Below are 26,520 nucleotides of genomic sequence, written 5' to 3'. Positions count from 1 at the left end.
TCGCCGCGCGGGGGCGGGATAAGCGCGACGCAGCGTCGCGACGCTGGCGGGGGCGGGGCCGCGGCCGGTGGCGACCGTCGTGCGCGCGCCGGGAGTTGAGGTACCCCCGCGCGGGGCCGCGCCCCGCCCCGCGCCGCTGAGGGGAAGGGGCGGGGGCGGGGTCTCCGTCCGGCACGGCCCGACCCGGCGGGGGCTCCCCCACCCCCGCTCCGCTTCAACCGGCGGGGGGCGGGGAGGGGGGGGCGCGGTCCTCGGGGGGCGTGAGCAGCGCCGTGGGCGTCAGCCGCGTCGCTCGCTCCCTTCTGGTGCGGCCCGGCCCGGCCTGGCCCGGCGGTGTTTAAGCGCGCTGCCGGAGGCGGCGGTGCCTGGGGATCGGTGCTGTCGTGAGGCGTGATGAGACGACGTGGGGCGCAGGCCGTGGGGGCCCCTGTAGGCCGCTGGTGCCCTCGAGGCGTGCTGGGGGTGGGGGCACGGCCCTCCACGGGCTTGGCCGTTTTTCCCTGCCTGTGTGTGCCCGCGGCGGCGGCAGGCTGGTGGCGGGTAGGGGCTGCCTCGGAGGGTCTCGGGCAGGGCCGGGAGTTGCGTCCAGCGGCACTCCGAGCCCCGGCTGTCCCCTGGCCTCGGTAGCGTTGGTTGGTGAGGATGCTTTTACTAGTAATACGGCTTGGCTTGCGGAAGGAGCAGCCTATACAAGGCTCTTCTCTTTTTGGAGTAGCAAATGACATAAACTTTCTCTCTGTTATAGTAAAAAACAATTAACATAAGAGAAAAGTTACTTATTTAGCGTTAGCTGCACGTAATTCGATTAATTTCTCATCTCTAAGAGGAGTGTGTTTAGTGGCCAGAGGGGCTCTGTGTCCTTGCTGCCCCAGGCAGAGTAGCTCTCCATCTTGGTGCAGAGGGATTGCCTGAAGAGCTCAAGGAACACCTCAGTAGTCAGTTGAGTTTTGGGCCATCCGAAGTTTACAATGAAATTGTTAGGTTTTGTGGTAAGCTGTACAGTTCCCTGTTAGCAACTGTCATGATGTGCAGCAATATGGATTAGCCAATACAGTGTACTGGTAACAGCTGAGGATTAGATAAACAACTAAGAAAGGAAGGGTTGTGGTAACTGCCGCTTTCTTCCTGATTTCTCACAGTTCTTCCATTAAATAAGTTGGTAGCATGGGCAAAATCTGAGTTTTCCTTTATGTCAGCCTGTTTTGAATTAAGTTGTAAAAGCTAGGAAAATTCTAAATTTCTTCCATTTAAAGTACCTTCTTACTGATCTCGTTGTATAACCTGCTGTTTTCATTTTTAAGATATGAATTCAAACTGCCTTCATTTAAAGGTAGCTTTTACACGGGGGAATGGGTTAAAAAGTCTTAGAAAGCTATGTAGGCTGTGCAACTGTAACTTTTCATTCCAAGTTTTAATGTGTACTTTAAGCTATGTGCTTATTCTGACAAACAATGCTTTCACAGGTGTATTTCAGTGTTTAAGGCTTTCTGCCACATCTTCCTTTATGTACCCATTTCCCATGCTGCTTTGCCTGTTGTCATGGTGTGTAGCTTATGTTTTGTATTTTGTTGATGCAAGCAAATACAATAATACTTTTTGTCTTGCTGTTTTAGGTATGAATTTATATACCGAAGCATTGTTTTCTGCAGTAAAGAATTATTGGGTACTTTTCTTAAAAGAGAGATAAAGCCTTTTCATTCTTAGCTGACATATTACCGTATTCCAGTAAACATTATAATTGACTATTTCCTTTTTCTTCCTGTCTGATCAGAAAAGTCAGATATCCAAACTGAAAGTGTTGGCAGGCTCTTTCTCATCTTCCTAACTCCATATGAATTCAGTTCTACCCTGGTTTTTTTTTAGGGCTGTATACATTTCAGTATGTTTTAGGTTTACAGAGCAGTGGAAAATTTTGTCGGAGATTGTTTTACACAGGTCGCATGTCCCCCAGACAGATAGTTCAAATATTAATGCTATACAGACCATTGATTTTGTCTTTTTGCTTCAAGCCATCAACATAGTTTCAGGCTCATGGGGAAAATGATTGGAGACTTTGTTTCACAGTAGAATGTGTAGTAACTTGGGATTATTTTCCCTTACAGAATTACATCTGGAGTTTGCATCTGTAGTATTTTTAACTTGCAAAGCATGATCCCACCAGCAAAAGTAGAACATCTACTTTCTTTTTTTCTTTTTTTTCTTTTCTTTTTTTTTTTTTTTCCTCTTTCTGTTTAGGAAAAAATGTGCCTCAGCAAGTGCTGACAGACTTTGCAGAGACCTGTTTTACCAGGCAAGTGCCTCAGCTGGTCAGTTCTTAAGGTATATTCAGCAAAATGATTATTTGCCTACTGAAATGGCCCTCTCCCCTATTTTGGCAAGACTCTCTAGGCTTTTTCCTTTCTCTTGCAAAGAGCATGCATGCCTATAAATGTAGTCAGTGTACTCCTGAAAGCAAAAGTGGTTTATGGTGAAGAGATAGCTGAATATGATATAGCTGAGTTTGGCTCTAATTTTGCTGTATCAGGCAAACTGATTTGTGACTCCAAGGTTGCTGCTAACTCATCATAATGTTGTGTTAACAGACTGCTTGAAATCCTAGTAAGGTGTTCAAAAGTCACAGAATTTATCTTGTCAATTCGTATGTTGCTATATTTTACTCTTTTTTATTTCCCTTAGTAAATATGCCCTTTGGGTGGTCTCCTCCTGATTTTTTAAATGTATGGAGATACTTAATACTAGAGGTTATTGTGTGTGCTTTATTCAAATTAGACTATGCTCAAAAAAATGAGAAGCTAACAAATCCTGTTTCCACAAAACCACTTTTTCTGAGTGCACCATCCACCACTTCCCTTATATGTATTTTATAATGTTAGGTATGTCTGCACTGCTATTTCAAAGGCCAGCTTTAGTACACTGAAGTACATGGATAAAGTGTACCGGTTAGGATTCAGCTGATTCAGGCTAGTTAACTTCAGCTAGAGTCTTTAGTGCTGTTTATCCATTTGCTGTTTGTTATGCATGCTTAAGGCCTGCTGGTTTTAACCCCTTCTGAATGCAAAATAGGCACACCTTTGAGCTTTTCATGAAGGAGAGTTAAAAATAACTGTAGGATGTAAAAGAAGAGACTCGAACTCTTATGGGTTACTCTAGGTTTGCATGTTTTAATCGGTCCAGCAGCGTTGGGTCACCTCTGCAGAGAGTGACAAGCTTACAAGATTTTCAGTCACATATTTATAGTATCTACCTAAATATTACATAATCTCTTGATTCCACAATAAATCTAGTATCAGTTCCTATCTTGACAGTCGGCTTCACAAGTTGTTCCGTATCTTGATCACCTCGCTATTTTGCTTCTTCTTTCAAGGATGATTGCTTCAGGTTCCGTACGTCCCAGTTCTGAGTAATCACCATAGACAATCTCCATCGTTTCAGCCTTCTAAAGGTCAGGGTCTCCTGTTCTAAAAAGCTCGTTTGAACTGTCAGGCATAGTCTTACTAATATTAAACTTTTATTGTCTAGCATCTATCAGCTGACTGCGCTTGCAGTCCTGGTTTGGGCTATACAGGGGACAAAGCTGAGGTGTACAGCCTACAGTAGGACTGATCTGGCATTTTCCTCCAACAAGGATCCAGTTTGCTGGATCAGATCCATTCATAAAGTCCTTTTCTCAACCACTGACAGTAGCTACACGAGCTGTTGCTACTCTGAAGCAGGAAGTAATTGAATAACTTCTGATGACTGAGGTCTCAATTATTGCCCCACATTTAAGAATTTTGTCTATTTGGGGGATTTCTATTCTTCGCTTAAATGAAAAACACTGAGTATATGTATGCCTTAGGTATTTCAATGTAAGCTTATATGCATGCAAGGGGTGGGTTACAGAATAAATTTATTTTATTCTTAAAATTGATTTCTGTTACCTAAAGCAGGTCAATTTTATTACAGACCTGTTGATAAAAATTAAACCTTTGTTTGTTTGTTGGTTCCTTTTATCATGGAAAAAAAATTTAAGGCGTTAAAGCCTTTTTGCTCTTAAAAAAATATGACTCATAATATTTTACTAATTGGAGAGGAATTAGCTTATCCTGGGAAACACATGATCCCTGTCAGTTAAGTAGTATTTTTAAGGAGGGAGGTAATGCTTCTGCTGATAAAAGACAACTGGCAAAAGTAATTACAGGCTCTGACTTGCACCCTGGCCCACCACCACTGTCTTAATTTTACAGTTTTCTTTCAAGCACAGAGGGTAGTTGTCAGTACTGCATCAAGAAGAAAATACTGAAAAGATTAAGTTAAAAAAAAAAAAAAAAAACCAAACCCAATTGTTTTGTTGTCTGGTTCACTCTTGGCTCATCCCTGCAATGACACATTGTTACCCAACATGTTTTTTTAGTTGATGACCAAATTCTACCATGCTCTCAAAGTCAATGAAATGTTGCTCTTGGTTATTAATTTTGGATCTCGGCAGTATCACTTGTGTGTTATCTCATTGTTTACTTCTCAGCCCTGAAGAGAGCCTCTTATTTCATTATGCTTGTATATTCCTTTGGTAGTGGGTCCTAAAATCTCTGGTTTTGAGAGTATATTAGTGTATGGTACTTCCCTGCTAAACCTGGAAAAGTTCAAATCCTTAAGAAATCTATGGGGATGTTCTGACTTTGGATAGCTGACAATTGTTTAGCGTATCATGGCAAACACAGGGTGGTTTTTCATTCTTTATGAATCATGACATGGGGCATTGTTCTAGCTGTGCAGTATGTTGAATGTTGAAAGTTTTCCTAATACTTTTCAAATCTGAAAAATGAAGAAAGAGTACATCCACGCTAGTGTATTTCCTCATGCCCTCACATGTGATCTGTATGAGTTTCCAAGAATAAAAGACATTGTAATTGCAGTATCCTCATTATGGTTGTTTCCCCCCCACTCCCCACCCCCCCACCCCCCGTAAACTTGCATGCATTGTTTATATGTAGCCACAGAGGGAGAAATGTAACTTCTAAGGCCTGTGGGTTCTTACTTGAAATGTAAGTAACTTAGCATTGCTTTCTGTCAGTGATCACTCAGAAAAACTGATAATAAATGAGGTGATCTTGTGTTCACATGGTTAGTCTGTGATGGGTTTTACAAACAAAACGGTGTGATTTTTACAAATGCTAAATTCCCTTCCTTTCTATTTCCAAGCATTTTTTGGACAATTTAGTCTGATGTTTTTCACATTCTGTAGCTATCAAGAATCCTAATGCAGATAAACCTGATCCCAGTTTAAGTACTGTGCTGCAAAGTCCACCTGTAACTTAGCTACCCCAAGAGGAACAGTAGAGTCATTCATCTTTTTTTCCCCTTACTGAGCAGTTGTGTTGTTTTACTTCAAGCCAGAGCCAGTAGTTTAAAGTTGAGATTAAATGAAACTGGAAATTAAGTTCTGGGCTCTTTTGTCATTGCTTTTGATGTAGGAAAAAGGCCTAACATTTTTGTCAGATTTTTAAACTTTGCAACTAATACATTTCACATTTCGAGGTTGATTTTATAAATTCCAATTCTGATGTGAGTGTCATTAAGTGTGGTTTGGCTTTCATCCCCTTATTTGGAACACAGAGTGGGGTTATCATTTCAATTAAGGAAGCTATCCTTGTTAAATGGCTAAAAGGAGAAAAAATCCTAGGTGTAACCAAACATGAATTCGCAAAATTTAATCTGTTTTCAATTACTGCCTATTTTTTCCTGAAGTCATTCTATTAATTTGATACTTTTTTGGTGTTAATTTCAGAGAGTTAGTATAGGCAGGAATTAATTTCTTGTGTGAAAAAATAGAGCCACAGCATTAAAAAAAAATTCAAACCTTTGTAATTTTAAAAAGAAACAGAAGTAGCATAAATCTACAGAGAAGAAAGACCCGCTTTAACGATAATGTCTGAAAAGCCTGTGGTGTGGAATGCTGATCTGAAAAGGGTAATATGATGAAAAGGTTGATGAAATACTGTTATTTTTGCATAATGAGACAAATGTAATGGATAAATGCATAAAAAGATTGAATTTAATACAAACCACATAAAGTTCCCATTAAATGACATAAAATTATTAGTGGTTATTATTTTAGGAAAGATTAGGTTTCTGTGATAAAGTCTGGTTCTGAAAGTCTTCTGTGGCATGCGCTTAGTCCTTATCAGTGGATGTCTCTGAAGACTGAAGGGTCATCGTTACATCATTTAGAATTAAGTCTCCTATATCCTGCTTATTAATTGTACCAACTGAAAGAGCATCACTGCAAAACACATGCACTGGGAGGCAAGATTCCTAGCAACTATTCTAGGACTGTTAGCCAATCTATTACACATTCAGACCACTGCAGATATGTTCATTAGCTGTTGTGGTTGCACCTGAAGAAACATGAACTGCAAGCTTGCAGTTCTAGGTATTTTGTTTGAAAGTGTTCAAAACAGATTTGAGATCAGAAAATTCCTTCCTCCAGTCAGACGGTTTTCAAATAGTGTATTTTAGCAGTGTTCTCCTTGTAGCCGTTGCTTTTTTTTACGTGCTAGCCCAGGGATAAGAGTAGAAGGAGGTTGTTACTGTCTCTGAGGTTTGAATGACTGTTCTGAGAAAGTATGTATTGGTCTTTCGAAGTGAAGCTCTTGTGTTTGTAGTTTGTAGTCTAGACAAATCATGTCAGCCCTCCTGTGCAATGGTCTGATTCCAAAAAAATGCTAGAGGTAATGAGGGGAATATGCTTAGCACTTGTTGACTGTCCAGAAGCAGCAAGTAAGTTAAATCATTAACATGAGCCTTAAGCATTGGTAACCCATTTTCTTAGAAATTATTAATAGAAGAAGCTGGGACAGAGATTCCACTCCCCTCTCTGTACATCTTGTCAGTATTGGTATGTAGATGAATACGAAGCTTTTGAGGGAGTGGTGTTTTATGTAGCCAGAGAGACTGTGCAGGAGTTTCATTTGGACACTTAAGTTTGTGTGAAAATGGTTATCGAGAAAGTCGTATGTGGTAATCAAAACGGTGAAGTAGATATGAGTAACTGGCATTATGTGCGGGAAGGCAGAGAAGGTGAGGATCTGTGTATTTCTTATACATATTTTGCTGCTAACATTGGCACCATAGTTTGGGATTTCAAAAAGAGTGCGCGAGTAGAAATGAAGGCAGACAGATGCACTGAGTGCTATTAACGGTAGGCAGGTAAGGGTTAAGAGTGCTGTTGCAAGGATCATGCAGGGAGGGAGAGGGAGCTCTAGAGCGAATGTCTTGAAGGCTGTTCGGGGAAACCGAGTTAACTTTGTGTGATACTGACAATTCCTGTGTTGGCTTCAGAGCACACCAAGCAAGCAGTGACACAGGAAGCCTTTCAGGTGACAGTGTGAGCAACACTTGCCTTCCAAAGGTGCAGTTAAATCATCTACATGTCTCTGCCACAGCGTGTATTTCTGAAAAGAAGTGCAGAATACTTAATGTGATGTAGTTGTTATTAGCATGTTGGTCTGTTCTAACAGAGCTGATGCAGGACAATGGAGGAATCATCACACGGTAGTTCCTTGGCATTTCCTTCTAGTGTTGTACTGAGTGGTCAACCCAGAAATAAATGTGACATAGTAAAAATTAGTCGACTGGTGATAGTACTTAAGGAGATAAGTCTTAGGAATTGAAGATACAAGCACGCTGCTTGAGGCACAGTATGGAACATTAGTTTCCTAGAATGTTGTATTGAAGGAAAGAGAAGCTTCTTCCAGGATTGGATATGCAAAGAAATAAATCATACAGGTTGGGAATGTTGAGCTGGGGAGGCATCACAGCACACCTACCAGTCCAGATCCTCAGTGATAAGGAACTGCTGCTCAGAAAACTTCCACAACACCTTAGCCTCATGCCTTTATAGCAATGTAATTGTGTAACTAGCTACACAGAGAAATGCTGTAACTCCTTGTATAGGCTCTTGTTCCTATGTAAGACCTTTCCACAAAGATCTAGTCTTTTATTCTTTAGTATATATGAAAACTTGGTCAATATTGACCTACTTTAAAAATTACTCTTGATGAGTCACTGGTGTTCCACCTTTGGGGGAAGTTAATCTTTCCAAATTATTAGCGGTAGACTGACGTGTTGAAATTTTGCCAGGGTAGTCATTAAAGGTATCCACTAAAATCCTAATGACTTGTTCCATTTCAGTTTTGCAATTAATTCAGGGCCAGACAGTGTCTAGTGATGTTTGCTAGACAGCGAGGCTCAAATTAAAAAATGACACATGAGCTGTGGAGTAGAGAAACACTGATGAAAGTTTGCAAGCTTAAGGCACGCACACTGGACTAGGAAGTAAAGTGAATGGTACCAGTCTTACCTGACCTCATAAACTGATGCTGAAATTTTCTCAGCTCTGTATGAAAAATACTTTGTGTATGGACACAGCTTCAGTATGACTTTTCAGTCATTTGCAAGTTAATGTCACTCTCCTGGTTTTATGATATCCACATCTGTGGTTCATTTCACTTCCTGTTTAAAACAGGAGTGATTTAGCAGTGTGTTGGAAACTATTTTATTTTGCTTGTCTCCAGCTGTAGGGTAATAAATGTTAGTGTTGGCAAGTCATTCTGCTTGTTGCATATATGAAATTAATATAAAATAAATTATCTAACTAGGGAAGCCTGATAATACTCTTTCTTTCAAGTTTTTCCCATCCTTCCAGCTGAAAGATGGTAAAGCTTAGAAAATACGGATAAAATATGAAGTGCATTGGGTGATTCCTATGTATCCAAATGGGCATTTAACCCTTAAAAAACAGCTAAACCCCAAATGTCCTTGTTTGTTTCTTCACATAAGTGGTGAAAATTAGGTTCTTATGTTATGTTAGCCTAGCAGGAATGATGAGTCATGTAATAGCTAAAATTCTTGATAATGCAGAGCCATTACACCTTTTTTAAATGAACTGTCCTTATAATATGTCGAATTCAACAGTGACCTATTCCTAGGCAAGTTGTCTGGTAAAGATTCCCACGTAAAGTATCTACCTGATATTTAAAAAAAACTCTTCAGATCACAACACAGTCATTTAAGACTTGTTTGCCACTGCGCAAGACAAATGTTTTGCAGTCCTCTGCAGCAAGCTCAACGTTTGGTAAAAATGCCTTTGTTCCCTTTTCTTTTACTGTTTTTTTTCCCCCAGTAATGACTAATCTGTTGCTTCAGGAATTTGTGTATATGAATACATCTGTATACATATTTGTAACTTGTTCAAAAAGTGTGTGTATGTTTATATATTTCTTTTTACATTTTAGAGCTGTGATGGCCAGTCACCAAGCAGAAGTTCAGAGTTTGAAGCTAGATAATGATTCAGTTATAGAAGGAATAAGTGACCAGGTACTGGTGGCAGTTGTGCTCAGTTTCACTTTCATTGCTGCTCTGGTATATACGCTTTTAAGGTGAGAGAATATGTTGACAGGAATTAATCAACATACCTGCATATGTAAAATTCTAACTTTCTCAACAAATTTTTGCATTGGTATATAAAACAACTGTGATTTTGTGACGTTAAAAAAAGGTTGCTTGATCACTTACTCTGTTTAATTATTTGGCAGAGTTACATAATTTAATTCACAGTTAGAATGAAATAATTAATTTCTCAAAAGTGATGTTTAACTCTTCCTTGTCTTCATATGATCAAACTGAATAATGTTCATCATTCCTTAAGAATGAACATGGCTGAATTCACAGTCTAAGTGGCTGGTGTGTCATATCTGCTTACAAAGTACAGGCTTGCCAATAATGACGCTACAATCAAGATTGGATGTAATCCTCTAATGTATAATCTAGTTGCAGTCTCCTTCCAAAAAAATAAAGCCCCCAAAAAACTCAAACCTGAATAGATTGACTGATTTGTATATAATTTAGTATGCTGGAAAACAGTGGATTTTAATATGCTTTCTGTAAAGCAGATGCTTAAGTTCATAATTCAGTAGCTTTCATGGTCAAGTAATCAAAGCTTGTTTTTCATTTCAGAGGTTTTCCTTACAACCTAACAAATACCTTAGGCTGTGTGATTTGGGAAAATGTCTGAGCTTCAGATATGCTGGGGGTTTTTTAATGGATGTCTGTAGACTTCTGAACACAGAAGAGTTTTAAGAACTAAGAGAACTCAGTTTTAATGATGCACTGGCATTATGGAATTTACCAAGTAGGATCTGTCCATATGAAAAATATTAGTGAGGTAGGAGACATTTGAGAGCAAGCTACAAAAGAAACCAGAAGTGGGAAAGTTTGGTTGGTCTGCCAGGCAGTGCTGCTGTTCAGGACCAAGGAGACAGTAAAGGAGTCTGAGAAATGTACGCACTTCACCTTGTTTTTCTTTCTAAGGCTCTTCCAGTTACTGAAATGGCTGCAAGAGTGCCTTTTTTCCCCCCTGCTCTCTTATGCTTTCTATACCCTTTACATTGACATTTTTAGCATTTGTGACTTGAATTTTAAGCGTTTTGTTTAAACGTTTTTTTTTTTAACTTCATAACAGAAAGTAAGTTAGGAACATGGAAGAAAAGTGAATGGAACAAGTGTCAGCAGTGGACAAGAGTAGTGGGAATTCACTCAGGATTGGAGTTCAGGGGGGGTGATACATCAGTGGTGAAGGATTACTTGGAGAGGGAGAAAAGGGCCAGTTACTAGCTACCTCTACAGTGTAATGAGCTAAGTAAAAAGTTTGTGGATCCTCTTACATGTCCTGATGGTTTATTTTCTGGAGGGGCAAACTCACTTGGACACAAAGCTTTCATACTTAGGAAGTCTTGAAGCTTGTTTGCTTTTGCACTGTATGACTGAGTACTGGAAGTTCTATCACCATCCTCTTAGCTCTCCACTGTGCCTTCTGGTACCTTCTGAAATTGTCTGTATTCAGCAGTATTTTTCTGCTACCTGCTTTGTATTGTTTCCATCAAAATCTGCACAGTACAGTAGAAAACCTGTACAGTACAAGAAGTATAATAATTTTTATTTATTTGGCACTGAAGGGGAATTGGAGGCGAAAAGGAGTATTTTCTTCCGTAGTTAACTTAGGGCCATACAGTGGTCTGTGTGTTCCTTGTACTGTGTCTATTAACCCAGTCTCTTTGCCAGCCGCACTTCTGTATGCAATATCTGAAATACTTAAGTTGAGTAGGAACAGGTCCAGGCTAAGAATACCTGAAAGAAAGTTCAGGGGAATGAATAAAGTTGCAGGAACTGAATAAAAAGGGAAAGTAAGCAGCGTTGCAGTAGATTTTTAGGGGGCAGAAGTGAAACATGGAAAGAACTGTTAAGGAATATGGTTGCTGTACTTGTTTCCAGAACGGAGAACTCAGTGAGACATCAGAACAGGGCATGAGCTGAAGGCCTCTCTGCTTTTGGTGGAAAAACCTATTAGCAGTAATTAATGTATGTACTACATTGCAGATGTTTTGTTCAGTCACTGGAAGATACTTTTGCAAAACCTGTGTGTCTTTGAGTTATAAGTTTTTATAAAATGCAGCCAGATTTTTTCCATCATCTTTTAAACTTGTGAGTAGGTTATCACATTATAAACGAAACTGTAAAAGCATAGTTCATGCAACAAATTAAAGGGACCCTGACCCTCCAGTGTTTTGTATCAGAGATTCCTTACTTGTCTAATATGACTTACCTAATCCATGCTTAAGAATCTGCAAATTTAGATCTCTTCCTCTCATTTTTCTATTCCATCATGTTGTTTGATTATTAGATCAAGTCAGTATTTTCAGTAGAAGTGAGATTTTAATCCTTGGAAGTGAACAATGGCCACCATTGCACAGGGTGATACAGCAGCCCACACCAGTACCACCCCTCCCTTTCCATGTGTGAGACTGCACACTGAATGAGTAGGCAGCCTTCCTCCTTCTGATACTGATATTCTGGTGGAGCCCATTGTGATACATAGTACAATCTTTCCACATCATGGGACCTTTTTCCTCAAGTTATGGAGTGCTAACACTCAGAAATGGGGAAATTAGAAGTCTTTGCACCTAACTATTTCTTTCTGGCTTGTGTTTGATAATGCCTGTAATTAACATAGCACCACAGTAGTTTTCATTTATTTTGTCACAATAATTGCATGAAGGAAGTTATGAATTGGATATGTCTTAAGCTCTGTCTGTCCCCTCCTGGACATTGCGCAGTGTTCTGCTACCTCAGCATCTTATGCGTAAGTGACAGATGTGCATAGCGTACCTCTACAGCTCCACAGATACCCTCATATATTCAATGTAGTATGTGATACTGAAGTCATATAAATGAACACTTAAGCAGCAAATATGCAGTAAGTTCTTTATGAAGGAATCGGAATAAATGGGCTTGTAATTCACACCTTCCACATGTGTGTGATTCGAATTGAATTTCAATATATATCAAAGTCTGGCGAAGTGAAGGTGCAAAATATGCTAATTTGTAGCATCTAAACAGAAAAATACTTTTGTATGTATAACACATATGACAGACAACATCCACAAAATCTGACTCTTGAGACCCAGCTGTAAGCTTCCCATCATTAAATTTTCATATGTCACCCACACCAGTGTTAAATACATTTACTTTTTACAGATAACCGTGTAATTATTAGTATGAAAAATATGGGGTTTGTCTGTTCCTCTGAAGAAAGAATGAAGGAGGCAGAATGTTAAAAGATATCTGTAATGCAGTATTATGATTGACCACATCAAATGAAGGAAAATACTGCAGTTCCTAGAGCCATTGAGGAAATCATGTAAATAGAACTGCAACAAGCAAATGGCCTAAAAATTCAGCCAGTCCAGCCCTCAGCTCTGACAGAAGATCAGTTTGTCTACATCATCCCTGGAAGCAGTGCAACCTGTTTTTTGATTTAACTTTAGTCAAAGATAGATTGCAATACCCTGAGGTAACCTTTTCTGATTTTGTACGTTTAGTAGTTAGAAATGTTTTTTGCACCAACCCTAGATAACTGTGGGAAATAATTGCTCATATTTATGGAATGAAAGCCTTATCCTGTCCTCTTTTCTCTCCATGAGCAGTCTGCTGTATGAACTGACATTTCTTCACTCTTTCTCTTAACGTTTAAAAAATGTAGGCCATCCTTCTTACTCTTCTGAACTTCCTCCAACTTTTCTACATGTTTTTATGCATTTAGCCCAAAATGGAGAACAGAATCCAGCTGAGACGTCAACAGTGCTGAGCAGTATATATCGCCAGAGAAATCCATATGAATAAATAAAGCATAAAAATTCAGTTCTGAATACGATGCTGTGGGCTCATGTTGATTGTAACTCAGCACCTCTTAATGTTGTCAGCACGATTTTAATTCCAGTTCTGTTCTCGTTGTGCTTTTGAATTTCAAACTTGTAATATCCAGCCTCCTTTCTTCAGTGAATCTGTTCCCTGTGATTCCCCTTGGCATCTCTAACCTGTAGTTTTCTTGCCTGTAGAATCTTTCTTTTTAAAGAGTTATTTAAAAAGAGTGATTTATTTTTATATCCAGTCTGCTGATAGTTACATAAATTCAATGTTCTAAATCTAAGAGTTTGTCTACCCAGTCTTATGTAAATGTTCTGCCTTACTCTTTCATGTATCAGATAAAAGTGAAATAATTAGGGGGTTTCAACTCTATAACTTAAGCAGTGAGTGAAAAAATAAGATATCTGTGAGTAGACCAACAGTACAAAAACTAGCAGTGGAGACCAAAAATATTTCTGCATGAGGAATATAAAAGCTTTAAGCAACTTGATTTTTTTGCAGGTTAATGGCTTAATTTTTTTCAGATTAAAATCTAGTTTTAACATGATTTGATTACGGAGTCTCTGAAAAATCTTGCTGCTGTACAACTTTAAATGTCCAGAGTAATTTAGGATCTAAAATAAATGTCCTGTTTCCTTAATTATTTGTGTACTTCCTTTAAAATGCTTTATAGCAGGAAAGAATGATTTTTTTTGCCCTTTGTACAAGTATTTTTTCATAATTCTCAGTGTTGGGTCACAGCGTTCAGTTTTTCTTACTGCTTATATTTCCTTTCACAGAAATGAACATCAGAACATACACCCAGAAAATCAAGAGCTAGTGCGAGCTCTTCGTCAGCAGCTTCAAACTGAGCAGGTGCTGTGCTAAGTGTTGGCATTGTTCAGCTGCCTGGTTTGTGGTAGAGTAGACTTCTGTGAGATTCTGGAAGAAGCTGGTCTTGAAAGCTATGGAAGCTTACTTACTGTACAGAGGCATCCTTGAACTTTATCAAGTAATGAGATAATGTAGGCATTTTAAAATTGATAAGTAATTAAAATTAAATATTTGGGTGGTTCTCTTTTAAAACAATTTTTTGACACAAGGTGGAGTGTGTTTGATTGTTGTGTGCTTCCTGCAGTGTTCCTGGGAACTTAGTGGTAAAGGAAAGGAAATCTGGAGTACAGCTTGCTGCCACGGGACAGAGGTTAGATGTTTAGACTGATAAACTATGTGTAGTGGAACAATGGCACAACAAGAAGAGCCCAGGCAACAGAGTTGACAGAGGGAAACTTTATCCAAGCCTTTAATGGCAGGGCATGGGGCAGTGGTTTTAAACTGAGAGACGTAGGTTTAGGTGTGGCATAAGGAAGAAGTTTTTTACATGAGGGTGGTGAAACACTAGGCCACGTTGCCCAAAAAAGTTGTGGATGCCCCATCCCTGGAAGTGTTCAAGGTCAGCTTGGATGGGCCTTTGAAGAAACTGATCTAGTGACAGATGTCCCTGTGTATGATAGGGGAGTTGGACTACATGATCTTTAAAGGTCCTTCCAACCCAAACCATTCTATGGTTCTATGACTGCATCCAGCTCTTACATGTAGAGGAGGGGATGGGAGAGTCTAGGCCATGTTACTGGAAATTGCTGACTCCCAACCCTAGACTGAAAAGCCATACTTTTGGAGAGTATTGAGAAGAGTCTTTCATCATAATACTTCCTAAAATAATGACAGATTTTTAACTACAGTGCATATTCGTGTGGAAAATAAATATGGCAACATGAGAAAAAACAATTTTATGGCAGTGACATACACAAACTGATGTCTATGCTTGCACTTGGGAACTTGAAATACTGCAGCTGGTGAGCAATGCCAGTTACCCGGGTATGGACAAAACTGCTTGGGATAACAAAGTACCATTCTTAATCTGAATTACTCATGCTTCAGCATGCATAAAGTAACTTAACGTGAAGGACCAAGGAGGTTCTTTCTTTGTGGTCTTTAATTTGATTGAAGCACATACTTATGTAACAGCTGAAGATAAAATAATGTGTTTGTCACAAGAACTTGATTAGTGCACCCAGTTTTGCATTTAAGTATGTTTGATTTTTGAATTTAAATATATTTTGCTTTCATTTCACATAGTTTTGCATTTGAATGTTTGACTTCTACTAAATGAACACTGGTTTTATTGTTTGTTTTAAAACTCGATAGACATGTAAAAATAGTATCTAACACTTTGCATTTTTCCTCTGCTCCAACAGGATGCTTCTGCTGGTGACAGACATCGCTTCTATACAGATATGTCCTGTCCAGTCTGTTTGCAACAGGCTACATTTCCTATAGAAACAAACTGTGGACACCTCTTCTGTGGTAAGCAACAAAAATCCCAAGCTGCAAAGATAGAACAGAAATACAAACTTCTGGCACTAGTACAGTCACCCTAATGCAAAACTTTGTTCGATTTTTAACTGCTTATCTTCTAGTCTGCATTAGAAATAAATTGTTGAGAAAATACTTTTGTAAATAAACAGTCACTTCGAGATTGTGCTGCAGTTTTTTCCTATGCTATCAGGATTGGAACTGAGGTTTAATTTGAAAATGTCAAGGACAGAGTATAACTTATTTCCAGATGCATCTGAAAGAAAAATAGTGAAGAGGCTGAAAAACATTTGGAAATGTATAATTTTAAAATAACTGGTTTAGAAAGAGTAAAAAATTCTGCTTGCATTGTCTTTATCTCAGAGATTTGGTTTTCTCTGGAAAGTCCTGAAGAATTAAGACTAAGTTCACAATGCTTAAAGCTTTTGCCTTTTTTTTTTTTTTTTTTAGGCTCAGATATTCAAACTTAAATACAAATGCTCTATGTACCATTTCGCTTCCTCGCCTTCAGGTTCCCAGCAGGATTCTTTAACTGCATTCACCTAGTTCTATGGAGTATATAGTGCATCTGTGCCTAGTTGTCTAAATGAAAGAATCTACAAATTTGGAAAAGTACTCAGACTTTTATATATTTCTTCATCTGTTGAAACTGTGATAATAAAACCAGGTTTTTAGGATAGGTTTTACAACTCTTGACATCTTTGTGACATCTGGATTTTAAACTAGTAAAATGTTTGATTATTTGCTTTTTCAGTTAATGATTAAGAAGGTTTCTGTCTTTTCAGAAGTAATACCTTAAAATTAATGATGCAGTTGAACCTATTCAGGATTTTTCTCATTAATAGCATTGAATTTGAACACATTGGTTCTTGGAATCTTCAGTTAATGCCATGTACAAAATTACACCAGAAAAAAATAGTTTAACCTAACTGTTTATACACTTCTGCTGTTTTCTTTGGTGTGTAACGTGCTATTTCATGCAATGGGTGTTTCAACTCAGAAGCTTAAATGTCTGTAACTTACCTTCATCAGGTTCCTGTATTATTGCCTACTGGAGGTATGGCTCATGGCTTGGTGCCATCCGTTGTCCAATCTGCCGACAAACGGTAATATTTTAAGTAATCATGGACCTGATAGTTTGGCTATCTAATATATCTTACCAAATATATCTAATATATCTTACCAATATATCTAATATAACTTAACAAAAAAGCATTTACATGTGAACTGCAATAGTGAAACTGACAGAGTAAGTCTGAGAAACTGAAAGAATATGGGTATGTGAAATGTAGATGGTGAACATTAAGGGTGGTTTTTAAACTTTTTGCTTTGCCAAACGGCTCAAGAAGTAGAGATTGTTTCTACAACTCAAATTTAAGTGAACAGCACTGGTAACTCAAGTCCTTTTTCTGTAAAGGAGTATATGAAAACAGAAAATCTTAAGATCTCAACTATGCCTCTTTCTGTTTGGGATGTTAAATAATAGCTTTACCAGAACTTGCATCTGAAAGACCTGCCTATTGTGGAGGGCTGCCAGTAGGCAGTATACTGCTGGCTTCTGAGAAGTACCCTCTCCCTTCCTTCTCTCCCTGCCAAAAAAACCTACCCATGTCAATTTCTTATTTTGTCCCTATTTTTAGTTTGTATGTATTATTAATTTGAGCTTTGTAGAGCAAGCATTAACTTCCTACGCAGAGCAACTTACATTGTCAGTTTGAAATATGTCCCTGTAACTCATTAACACTTAGGATCTCTGAGTCTTACAGTGTGTGTTTTAACAAAAGTACATCTTTATTTTAACAGTGCACAAACTACAGAGCTAGTAACTGCTGATGAATTATATAATGTGCTGCACACCCTTCCCCATACATTATATCCTGCTTTGATTGTGTGTGTCGGCAGGAGAAATGACTGTGACAACACAGAGGAAGGAAAGAAAAATAGATATGACTGAGGAAGAATTAGTATAGGTTTGGAGTGCGGCCAGTGAGGAGGGTGACACAAAACATAAATGTGAGGAAGATGGAAAAGGGGAAAATAAGCAATTGTTGCAGTGTCTGTCCTTAAATAGATATTCTTCTTTATCTGAGTAACAGGTAAATTGGGTGGCACTGCTTGCATGGTTATGCATTCATTCTCACCTATGAAGTAAGAATAAGGTCTGATTTATAAACGGGGTTTGGAAGTATGTACACGTGAACAACATGAGTCATACAGAAGGTTTGTGGCAGGGCTGGGAGTTGAATGTAGATCTAATCCTGCTGTCATTTCCTAAATGTGACTACTGCACAGATATACGTTTAGTGGCCAGTACAGAGGGAGCTTTTGGAGATTGTAATAATTTAAAGTGCTATGCATTTTCTGTTTCCTATGATAACCTGAATTTTATATCAGATTCACTTCCCAATTCAAGTCTTAAGTTTTCAGAAACTCACATACAGAAAGATAACGTAAGATATATGTGAATATGACCTTACATGTTCTTCTGTTTGCATGAAAGTTAATACAAGAACATAGCAGAATTCTCTGTGCTTACAAAAGAGCTGAAGATTATATCTTTTCCTCTTAACTCATTATTCAGTATTATTGTCCTTGGTCTTGGTATGAATATCCATATGCAAAAGTGTGAATTTGCTGCCTGTTTGCTGAAATGCAAGGCCATTCTGAAGCTGGGAAAAAAATTGCCTTATCGATTGCTTTATTTTATATTCAGTTTAAGAAACAAAACTAGATTAATTTGGTAAATTAACTTTATTCTCCAGATCATTCATCCCACTTCCGAAACCATTTTGGTGTTCAGAAAAATTTCCTGTAAGCCTGTCTGAGAAGGAGGGTTCTTTTTCTTATTTTTAATAACATTTTTTTCAAAATTAATATACTGTAAAGAATTGTAATCAATGAATTTGTTAAAACTTAGCAGCAGTATCCGTGTTAGTAGTTTTTGTTTTATTTTCCGACCAAATATTCAACTAAAACAGAGTTTGTTCTCTAGTTAACTGGAGATTACCATTTTCATTTATAATTCACAATGCCTCCATTTAAAAGACAGTTGCACATGTAACAAAATCTCCCTGCTGTGCTTAGGTAACACTGTTCTTACCACTCTTTGGTGAAGATCAGCAGGGTGCAACCCAAGTACTTCAAGATGTTAATGATTACAATCGGCGATTCTCAGGACAGCCCAGATCTGTAAGTTTTGGGTAAATTTGGGTGGAAGTCAGTGATTTTGGGGGAGATTAACAGCATTTTTTGTGATCTGCCCTTCCTGCCTTGTCTTTTCACCCCCCCTGGGATATGTATGGATTTTCTCTTTGTGATGCTTAGGGACTACGCACATTTTCCTTGAGAAATTCGTGTTTATATAGTTAGGGCAAACCCATGACCTTGAAAATATTTATTTGTAATTTGTGAAAATGTATGGAAACCTGCGTTTTTATTGTGAGTGAGAACTGGTAATAAGCCTTGAGTTCCCTGTTCACATGTGAAGTTCTTTTTTAATTGTGACTTGTTAATTTGAAAGGATTAATAGTTAGTCAGTAAAAATACTTAATGAAATGCATGACCTGCAAGGAAGGATATTGACTTGGTTGATCTTTTTACATTGATTAGAAGAATGTGAAGTTCTACTCTGTGCCTGCCTTAGATTTCAAGCTATATGTGGTGTTGATTTTTTTATTTTCCTCCTACATTTTGTGACAGTCTATTCTACTCTCTGAGTGAAGAAAACAGGATAATTTTTTTTTTATAAATAGCTAAGAGATGGCTGAAGTGCTATGAACTTTAGAAAGTCAGCCTTGTGAGCCTGTCTTGTATGTGCAAGTTCTGATTTGCAAGGTGAAATGTGCACACTTGCATACTAGTAACTTCCCTGCTTCTCTTCATCTGTTCATTCGATTTGGATAAAGTAACAAAATGTTAGCAAGAAAAAGTTACAGTCCAAAGAGACAAAAGAGGTGTGAGACTGGAGTTCTTTTTTTGTGTGTTCTAAACTATGAAACAGTTATTCTTTTGATCCAAAATAGACTGAAACTACCTTTCAGGCTCCATCAGACCTCTCTGTGTCGTCCCTGATAATCAGACAGAGGTCACACCAGAAGTCTGCATTAAAGCCCTAATCAGACTGGATAAATTGTCTTTGGTTTATACATCGTGTATTGCCTTAACCACATGCAAAATTCCTTTCTAGGGAACTTTTCAGCATTGGCAATAACTCGTTTAATGTCATGGGACTGTGGAGAAAAAGGAACCATTATAAAAAAAAATGTTAAAGCTCACCCCTCCCTATGCCTCACAACACAAAACTGAGTATTTTCTGCTTCACTGAGATGACAGAATCATTGTAGAAAAATGGAAAGGAGTCAGGGATGGATTCACTTAAAGGTTTTTTAGCTTACTTTGAAGCTTGATCCATCCTTTGGAAGCTTATGTGAATCCCTGGTTGTTTTTCACTCCAGTTAACCTGTTTGCTGTTTCTCACTTTTTCAGTCAATTGTTTTACTCTAGTAGTCACTGCTTTTCCTTCTTAATAGATGTCAATGTATTTTGTAGTGAGTTACATGTATGTTTTATGGTATAGAATAACATAGTTTGACTGTTTCTTGAAAATTTATATATTCTAAACCTGCTTACCCAGCAAAACTAAATCCAGGAAGTTTTGTCTTATCTTGGTTTAGTTTAATTCTTACAAACTTAACAGATTCCAAAGCTGTAATGTAGTAATAGAAACTTCAGCCTGGAAAAAGACCCATTTAGTGTGAATCTGTTGCTAAAGCAAAATGCTAACTTTAGCTTTCTTTCTTCATAGATTATGGAAAGAATTATGGATCTGCCCACTTTATTGCGGCATGCTTTCAGAGAGATGTTTTCTGTTGGTGGCCTCTTCTGGATGTTTCGCATCAGAATATTCCTCTGCTTGCTCGGAGCCTTGCTCTACCTGGCTTCACCTCTGGATTTTCTTCCTGAGGCCCTCTTTGGAATTCTGGGGTTCTTGGATGATTTCTTTGTTATTTTTCTTCTGCTGATCTATATCTCTATCATGTACCGAGAAGTGGTAACACAGCGGCTGAATAGATGAACAAAAATGACCCAAATGCAGAGGCAGTTGTGGAAGGTTTTAGAAAGAGATCTGTAGCATAAGTATGATCTAGCAAGGCGCCTGTGTACAGTTTCAGTAGTTACACTTTCATGACTGGTCATCTTACACAAATATGAAGGGTTAGTATGTGGTGATGCTTAACTGGAATCTTTGTCTATTATGTATGTTTCATAAAGATGAGGTTAGTTTAAAGATGTAATAAACTACCTTCATCTACTTCCACCTGATGAACAACTATAAGTAATCAAAGCAGAAGGCACCTCTTTTGGTGTGTGTTTTGTGAAAAAGGAGTCATAGTAAAGGTCTTCTAACAAGAAGTCCATTTGGGTAATCTAGACACATATAAGGAAATTCAGAAATTCTTCACAGCATAGTTACCATACTAAATTGTTTAATATCTCCAGGTTGTGGGCTATAGTTTTTGAAAATAAAAGTGGTTTTGTGTGTCTGTGTGGAAGAAGAAACCCAAGGGCCACATTACAGTTATCACCCTGCAGTCTGCTGTTGTCCACAGGATTCACAAAAACAAGAACACCTCAGTATTGCTTGAACTGCACTATGTACAGTTGCATGCAATTTGTACAATTTTATTTTTATATTTGGGAATATGCACACAGTGTCTGATCTAGATAGGGAAAACAGTATTATGCATGCCAGACTGGTTAGTGCTCTAATAGGGGCATGGTTTTTCTTTTCAGGCTTGTTCGTTTGGTAGGTATGTATGTGTCTTGAAAGCAGAGGTTTTACACTGCTTGGGTCGATGCAATGTATCTGAACTGAGAGGTTTGCATTCCTTTAGTTGCATTAAAGCATTTAGCCAATGGAGAGAACCCTCAAATCTTGGGTAGTGGTTGAAGGAAAGAACTGAACGTTTACACTATAGAACTTTACCGGAATGTACATCTGCAATACAAATATTAAACAACTTAGATATTGGGGTGTTTAATTTTCAGCTGGGATTTGTTAGTGATGGGTTTTTTGGTTGATTTGCATGTAGGTAGAGGGAATTCTGAATTATCTTGAAAAAGTTCTGTGATAAGGGACCACAAAAGAATCCTGGAAATGTTTTAAAAAATACCAGGGTATTAATTATCCTTGAAGTTGATATTTTTGTGTGTGTGTGAATGTTAATTTAGGCTATCATAGCTACAGATGTAAGTTGGAAATATCTTCATTTTAAGAAGTGAATGCCACTAGAAACATCAAGGATGTGGTAGATCTATATACTTATTAGCTACAGGAAAGATAATTGCCATTTAATTTTAACTTCCTGAGTACTTGAAGGGCAGTGATTAGACAGATGATTCTTTGCGTGTCTGCATGTGTGGGATGAGACAAAATAAAAGGGACCTCTTCACAACTGTCTTTTGCCCATGCAAGAGTCTTTCCATGGCTTTTAGCACCTAGGCATGTGCAGGAAGACAATAGAGCTAGCACCTGACATGTCAGTCGTTGGGGCTGGAGATTGTCCTTGAGTGTCAGTGCTTTAAGTGACACATAAAAGTACATTCATTGACTCTTCATTTGAAAATTTGCTTTTGAAAATCCAAAGATGTTTTACAAATGAACTGGAAAGCTAAATTTTCCTTGTTGCTGTTTGTTAGAGATGGGCAAAAGGAGAAACAGGAAGTGAAACAAGGGTGGGAGGAGGAAAGCAAGACAGAAACTGGCATTTTTGTAAGAAACTGCTATTGGTTTTAGCAAACTAGCTGTTCTTGAGCATCTTAGTTGAGCTTTTCCCTTTGTGTTGACATAGCTAATGTATGGTGATGGTTTAGTGGCTACCTCAGTTAAAAGTCATTAAGGTATTATTGAGTAAGCGTGGGATATTCATAAATTGTTAGGTACGTTTACAAAGCAAGATAGTAGTTTAGGATATTTAGGTAAGACAGGATTTCGCAGGTTTGCTGTAAGCATTGTTTTGGGTTTTTTTTCCCCAAGATATCCAGCTGAGTAAATTTAACACCCCCATTCCTCCTGGAGTTTATCTTGTGGGTCTGCTTAGAGAAGAGTGTGAACTGGTGTTGGAGAACTGGAGTGTGTTCATAGAATTTGTTGCTCTAGTACCTTCTTCATATGTTTATTCTATGATTTTGTTTATACTTTTTTTTCCCATGACTCTCTAAATCCAGAGTGGATATAGAGGTACTTCAAGCTGCTTACAGATGTTTTCATTTAGCTCCCCAATTCTACATGCTACTGTGAAGTTAATGCAGAAATACCCATTTGAGGGGTCTGCTCCTGAAGAACAAACCATGTGTACCTGAAATGATGTCCAAACCACATCTGAGTAGCTGTATAAAGTTTACTTCTGTCTCTTTCTTTGCTACATTACATGAGAGGCTTCTGCTTACTCTTGAAAATTGAGTAACATTGTATGCTTAAATTCAACACATGAAATGCTTGTGAGAATTAGAACCATCCTTCCTTTTCATCAATGTGCGTGCTTGCTTGTGGAGACTTTTTTTTTTGGTCCTGCAAGCCAGTGATGAACAGTATTATAACTTGCTCAGGCCTTTTTGTGAACAGCTGTAACGTAAAGATGCATCTGTCCTGCAGCGTCTGGCTGCTGCTCCTTTACACAAATCTCAACAAACCGTAAATTAGCTATCTTGGGTACTTAGCTTGAGCTTAACTTAAGTTGTGGAGCTCCCAAGAAGCTGGAGATTAATACATGAGCACATAGTATTTCTGAACTGTGCGCTGCCAAGTTGTTCTGGTAGCAGTGTCAAAGGTAAGTGCTACAGCTAAGCACTGGCTTCTGAATGTGAAGGAAACACATGATGCTGTGTGGAGAGTGAGTGCAAACATCACTGCAGTTTAGTCTTCTGGCATGGGGCAGCTGTGACACTGAGGGGGAAGGAAAAAGGAAAATTTCAGCAGCAAAGAAGAGGTACAGGGGGAAATACTATTCTTGAAAGATTCTTATGGCTTTACCAAAAACTCTGTGAATGATTGTTCCAGCAATATTAACAAAGGGAAAGCTAAAGTTATACTTAATAGCTCTTACAGAATAACTTGTAGCATCTTCATGCCTAATGATCGTCCTTATAACAAGTGCTGTGCAGAACAATCTGTGTTGTTTGTGTCCCACAACACTAATGTCTGTGAGGATGAGGCAGAATGGTGTGATTTGGGGATACAATTTTGCCATAGGTTTCATAGAACTGTAGCAGTGACCTCTGTGTTACAATAGATTTTTAAGACAAAAAAGATTTAAACCTACTTGTTACTTTTAACAATAATAAATTGCTATTAAAGTAAGATTCTCTTGATTTGTTTTATTGACTTTCTGGGTGTGAAATTACTTTCTCCTCCCTTTTCCCCCTTCCCTGGGCTAAAGTTGGCAGTAACTGTACTACAGTCTTGATCAACTTTTATCTTGGTGCCTGTGAATAGAATGTTCAGAGGTAACTCAGTGGGTTTCATCTTTATATATATCATTGCCGCTATAGGGAGGACAACATTTTTTAAGATCTTAGTCCCAAAAATATATTGTGCATTAGCTGTCATTTCCCTCAGCAGTGCCTTCAGATCCACAGATACTGAGCTTTCAGGATGATAAACTGGTACAGATGATTAATCAGCACTTTCACATACCAATCCTCAAGCAAACAAAAGCAAAAAGCAGGTGAATGAGAATCCAGTTAGTGAAGTAAACGGAAAGAAACTGCATATAGTCCCTGTAGGTTTACAGGAATGGTGAAGGTTGGTGTAGGGTAGGGAAGAGCCAGATGTGACTGGCCTGTGCTGCAGACCTGTGCCTTTCCTGATTTGTGCCGTGAAAGGCCCTTGGGCATCGGGAAGATGTGACCCATGCTTGCTAAAAAGTGTCCAACAAGTCTTGGCTGCAAAGTCCAGGGCCAAGTCTTCTGAACTCAGGGGTAAACTTTGTAGCCTGCTTCGATACATGGTTCCCTGTTTATGGAAAAACATGTAATTATTTGGTAAGAAGCTATTAAATCAGGTTGAAAGTTTGATGGGTATGTGCTTGTCCTTTGATCTGATGCCTCTGTTTGCTGTGGGAAGCTCAGCTAAATACTGGAGAGTTCCTCAGCCAAGGCTGCCAGAGTAGATGGCTCTCTTAGAGGAGCTGTTGTACAGTTACAGTTGTAGGTAGGTTTTCTGCTTCCAGCTGCCAACCAAACAGTCAACTGCCCATTAGTCACCAATACTGGAACCCTCATCATCCCTGTTCCTTTGAGATGCAACATCCTGCTAGGTTGCCACCTTCCCTCTCGTGAGCACTGGGGTTTTGACCTGGGAAAGAAGCTGCTAAATTTCATCCCATCTATGATTCCCACAGCCCCAGGACCTGCAGAAGTTTAGGGCAGGGACAGGGCTGCAAGTGCTGTTCCCATGTGGGCAGCACACCAATAGACAATGCGGTCATTAAAAGTGCTTTCTGTAAACTGAGGATTTTCTTGATTCAGGGAGTGAGCAGTTGATCCAAGTATTTATATAAATAATACTTTAAAATGAGGCAAGCAGGATGTTAGTTGAATTTCCTATACTACGACTTGGGCTCAGTCTCTGTATGCCCCTGCTCTGTATCACATTGCCTCACGTAAGGTGTTTGTCACTTCAGCGTCCACACACAAGTCTGTCACAGATACATTTCACTTGTGCCTCGGTAACCTCAGATCTCAGCACGGGTACTTCTGCTGCAGCTTTCATGACAGGTGTAAGGGCTGCTCGTTGAGTGAATTAATCAAAGGGAGTGGAGAGGAGCCAACAAAAAAGGTCCTCTTGAAGAAAATTCCTAGTTGTGCGATCTACTCTTACTGGTACTGTATGACCCTGTATAAGAACATTTAAATATCTTTCCCTCTCTTCATGTATGTTAATACTAGGTAAAAGACACAAGAATGATGAAAACTCTAGAACCAGGAGGGAAGGTTGGAAAGACTGTTATTTTGCCTATGAGGTAGACTGAGGAAGACATGAGTCTTTAAATGTGTTAAAAGTGGATGCTGTTCTCTGCACTAGGTATGACTGGAGGAAGTGGCAGTGAGCTTGAATTCCAGCAAATAAGGCTCATATTAGAAGAAACTTGCTGAAGTGAATTGGGAAAGGTTATTATCTGGGGCATTGGTGGAACCTCTGCTGGGAGACTTCTGAAGGCATGCTAATATCCGTTGAGACTGTGCAGGAAGGACAGCTGGTCCTGCTTGGGGAGGGTGCAGATGAATGAAAAGGTAGCTGCTTTCAAGGCAGCTGGAATGGGCCTTGGCAGTTGTAGAACCAGAGAAGTCCTGATCTGACCAAGTCTGTCTTGCTGCTGGTGTTCCCGACACATGTCACCTGTGTGCATCATCTGGCAGACCTGACCAGCTTACCTTTCCTTTGCTAAATAGCAGTGCTTAAAATCCCTGGGGTAACGATACAGCTCCACCTTATTTCAGGACACCTTAATGATTATTTACAATAATATTCCATTTTATTACAAAACTCATTCATTGTCCCATATTTCCCAAGAAGAGGATTATTTTTCATGATTAACAGATGCTTAATTGGTGGGAGGGAAGGAGAGGGGAAAAGAGCATAATTGATAATACTGAGTCAGTTGCTCATTGCTGGCAGGTAACTGATGGGGAACCATGGATATATCAGGTGTTACTAATAGCTTGGCTAGAATATGCACGGAAAGCTGTTCAGCTTCACCCTAGCATATGTTGTGCTTCACAGTCGAGAATTGTTTTCTCCCCCCTCACCCTTTCTGCCTTCATTCTGGAAACATATTTCTTCTTTTACCAGGATGGGGAGAAAGCGGAACCTGAAAATAATCCATGCCACACTTTGTACAGGGCACCACCAGCACTACTGAA

General features: G+C 38.9%; 1 protein-coding gene across 7 annotated transcripts; it reads left to right on the top strand.

Annotated features, from left to right (window-relative positions):
* The first annotated feature begins 30 nt into the window (after positions 1-30).
* On the top strand, positions 31-23,956 carry RNF170 (ring finger protein 170). 7 transcript variants are annotated; one of them, XM_040579261.1, is made up of 8 exons: positions 37-100; positions 2,236-2,319; positions 9,276-9,419; positions 14,022-14,097; positions 15,480-15,588; positions 16,630-16,703; positions 18,682-18,786; positions 20,402-23,956. In XM_040579261.1, exons 3-8 carry the CDS (start codon positions 9,283-9,285, stop codon positions 20,669-20,671), a joined length of 771 nt encoding a protein of 256 aa, XP_040435195.1. In that variant the 5' UTR covers positions 37-100; positions 2,236-2,319; positions 9,276-9,282; the 3' UTR covers positions 20,672-23,956. The 7 variants fall into 7 exon arrangements, with proteins under 7 accessions (XP_040435196.1, XP_040435195.1, XP_040435197.1 ...); XM_040579264.1 differs by having other exon boundaries at positions 86-100; positions 2,236-2,290; XM_040579266.1 differs by lacking the exon at positions 37-100 and adding an exon at positions 3,365-3,442 and having other exon boundaries at positions 2,230-2,319.
* The last annotated feature ends 2,564 nt before the right edge of the window (positions 23,957-26,520 follow it).

Source organism: Falco naumanni, chromosome Z (genome assembly GCF_017639655.2).
Source record: "Falco naumanni isolate bFalNau1 chromosome Z, bFalNau1.pat, whole genome shotgun sequence".
In the NCBI taxonomy this organism is placed as follows: Eukaryota; Metazoa; Chordata; class Aves; order Falconiformes; family Falconidae; genus Falco; species Falco naumanni.
The sequence above is the reverse complement of the archived record's forward strand: the minus strand, read 5'-3'. Positions and strand labels throughout refer to the sequence as shown.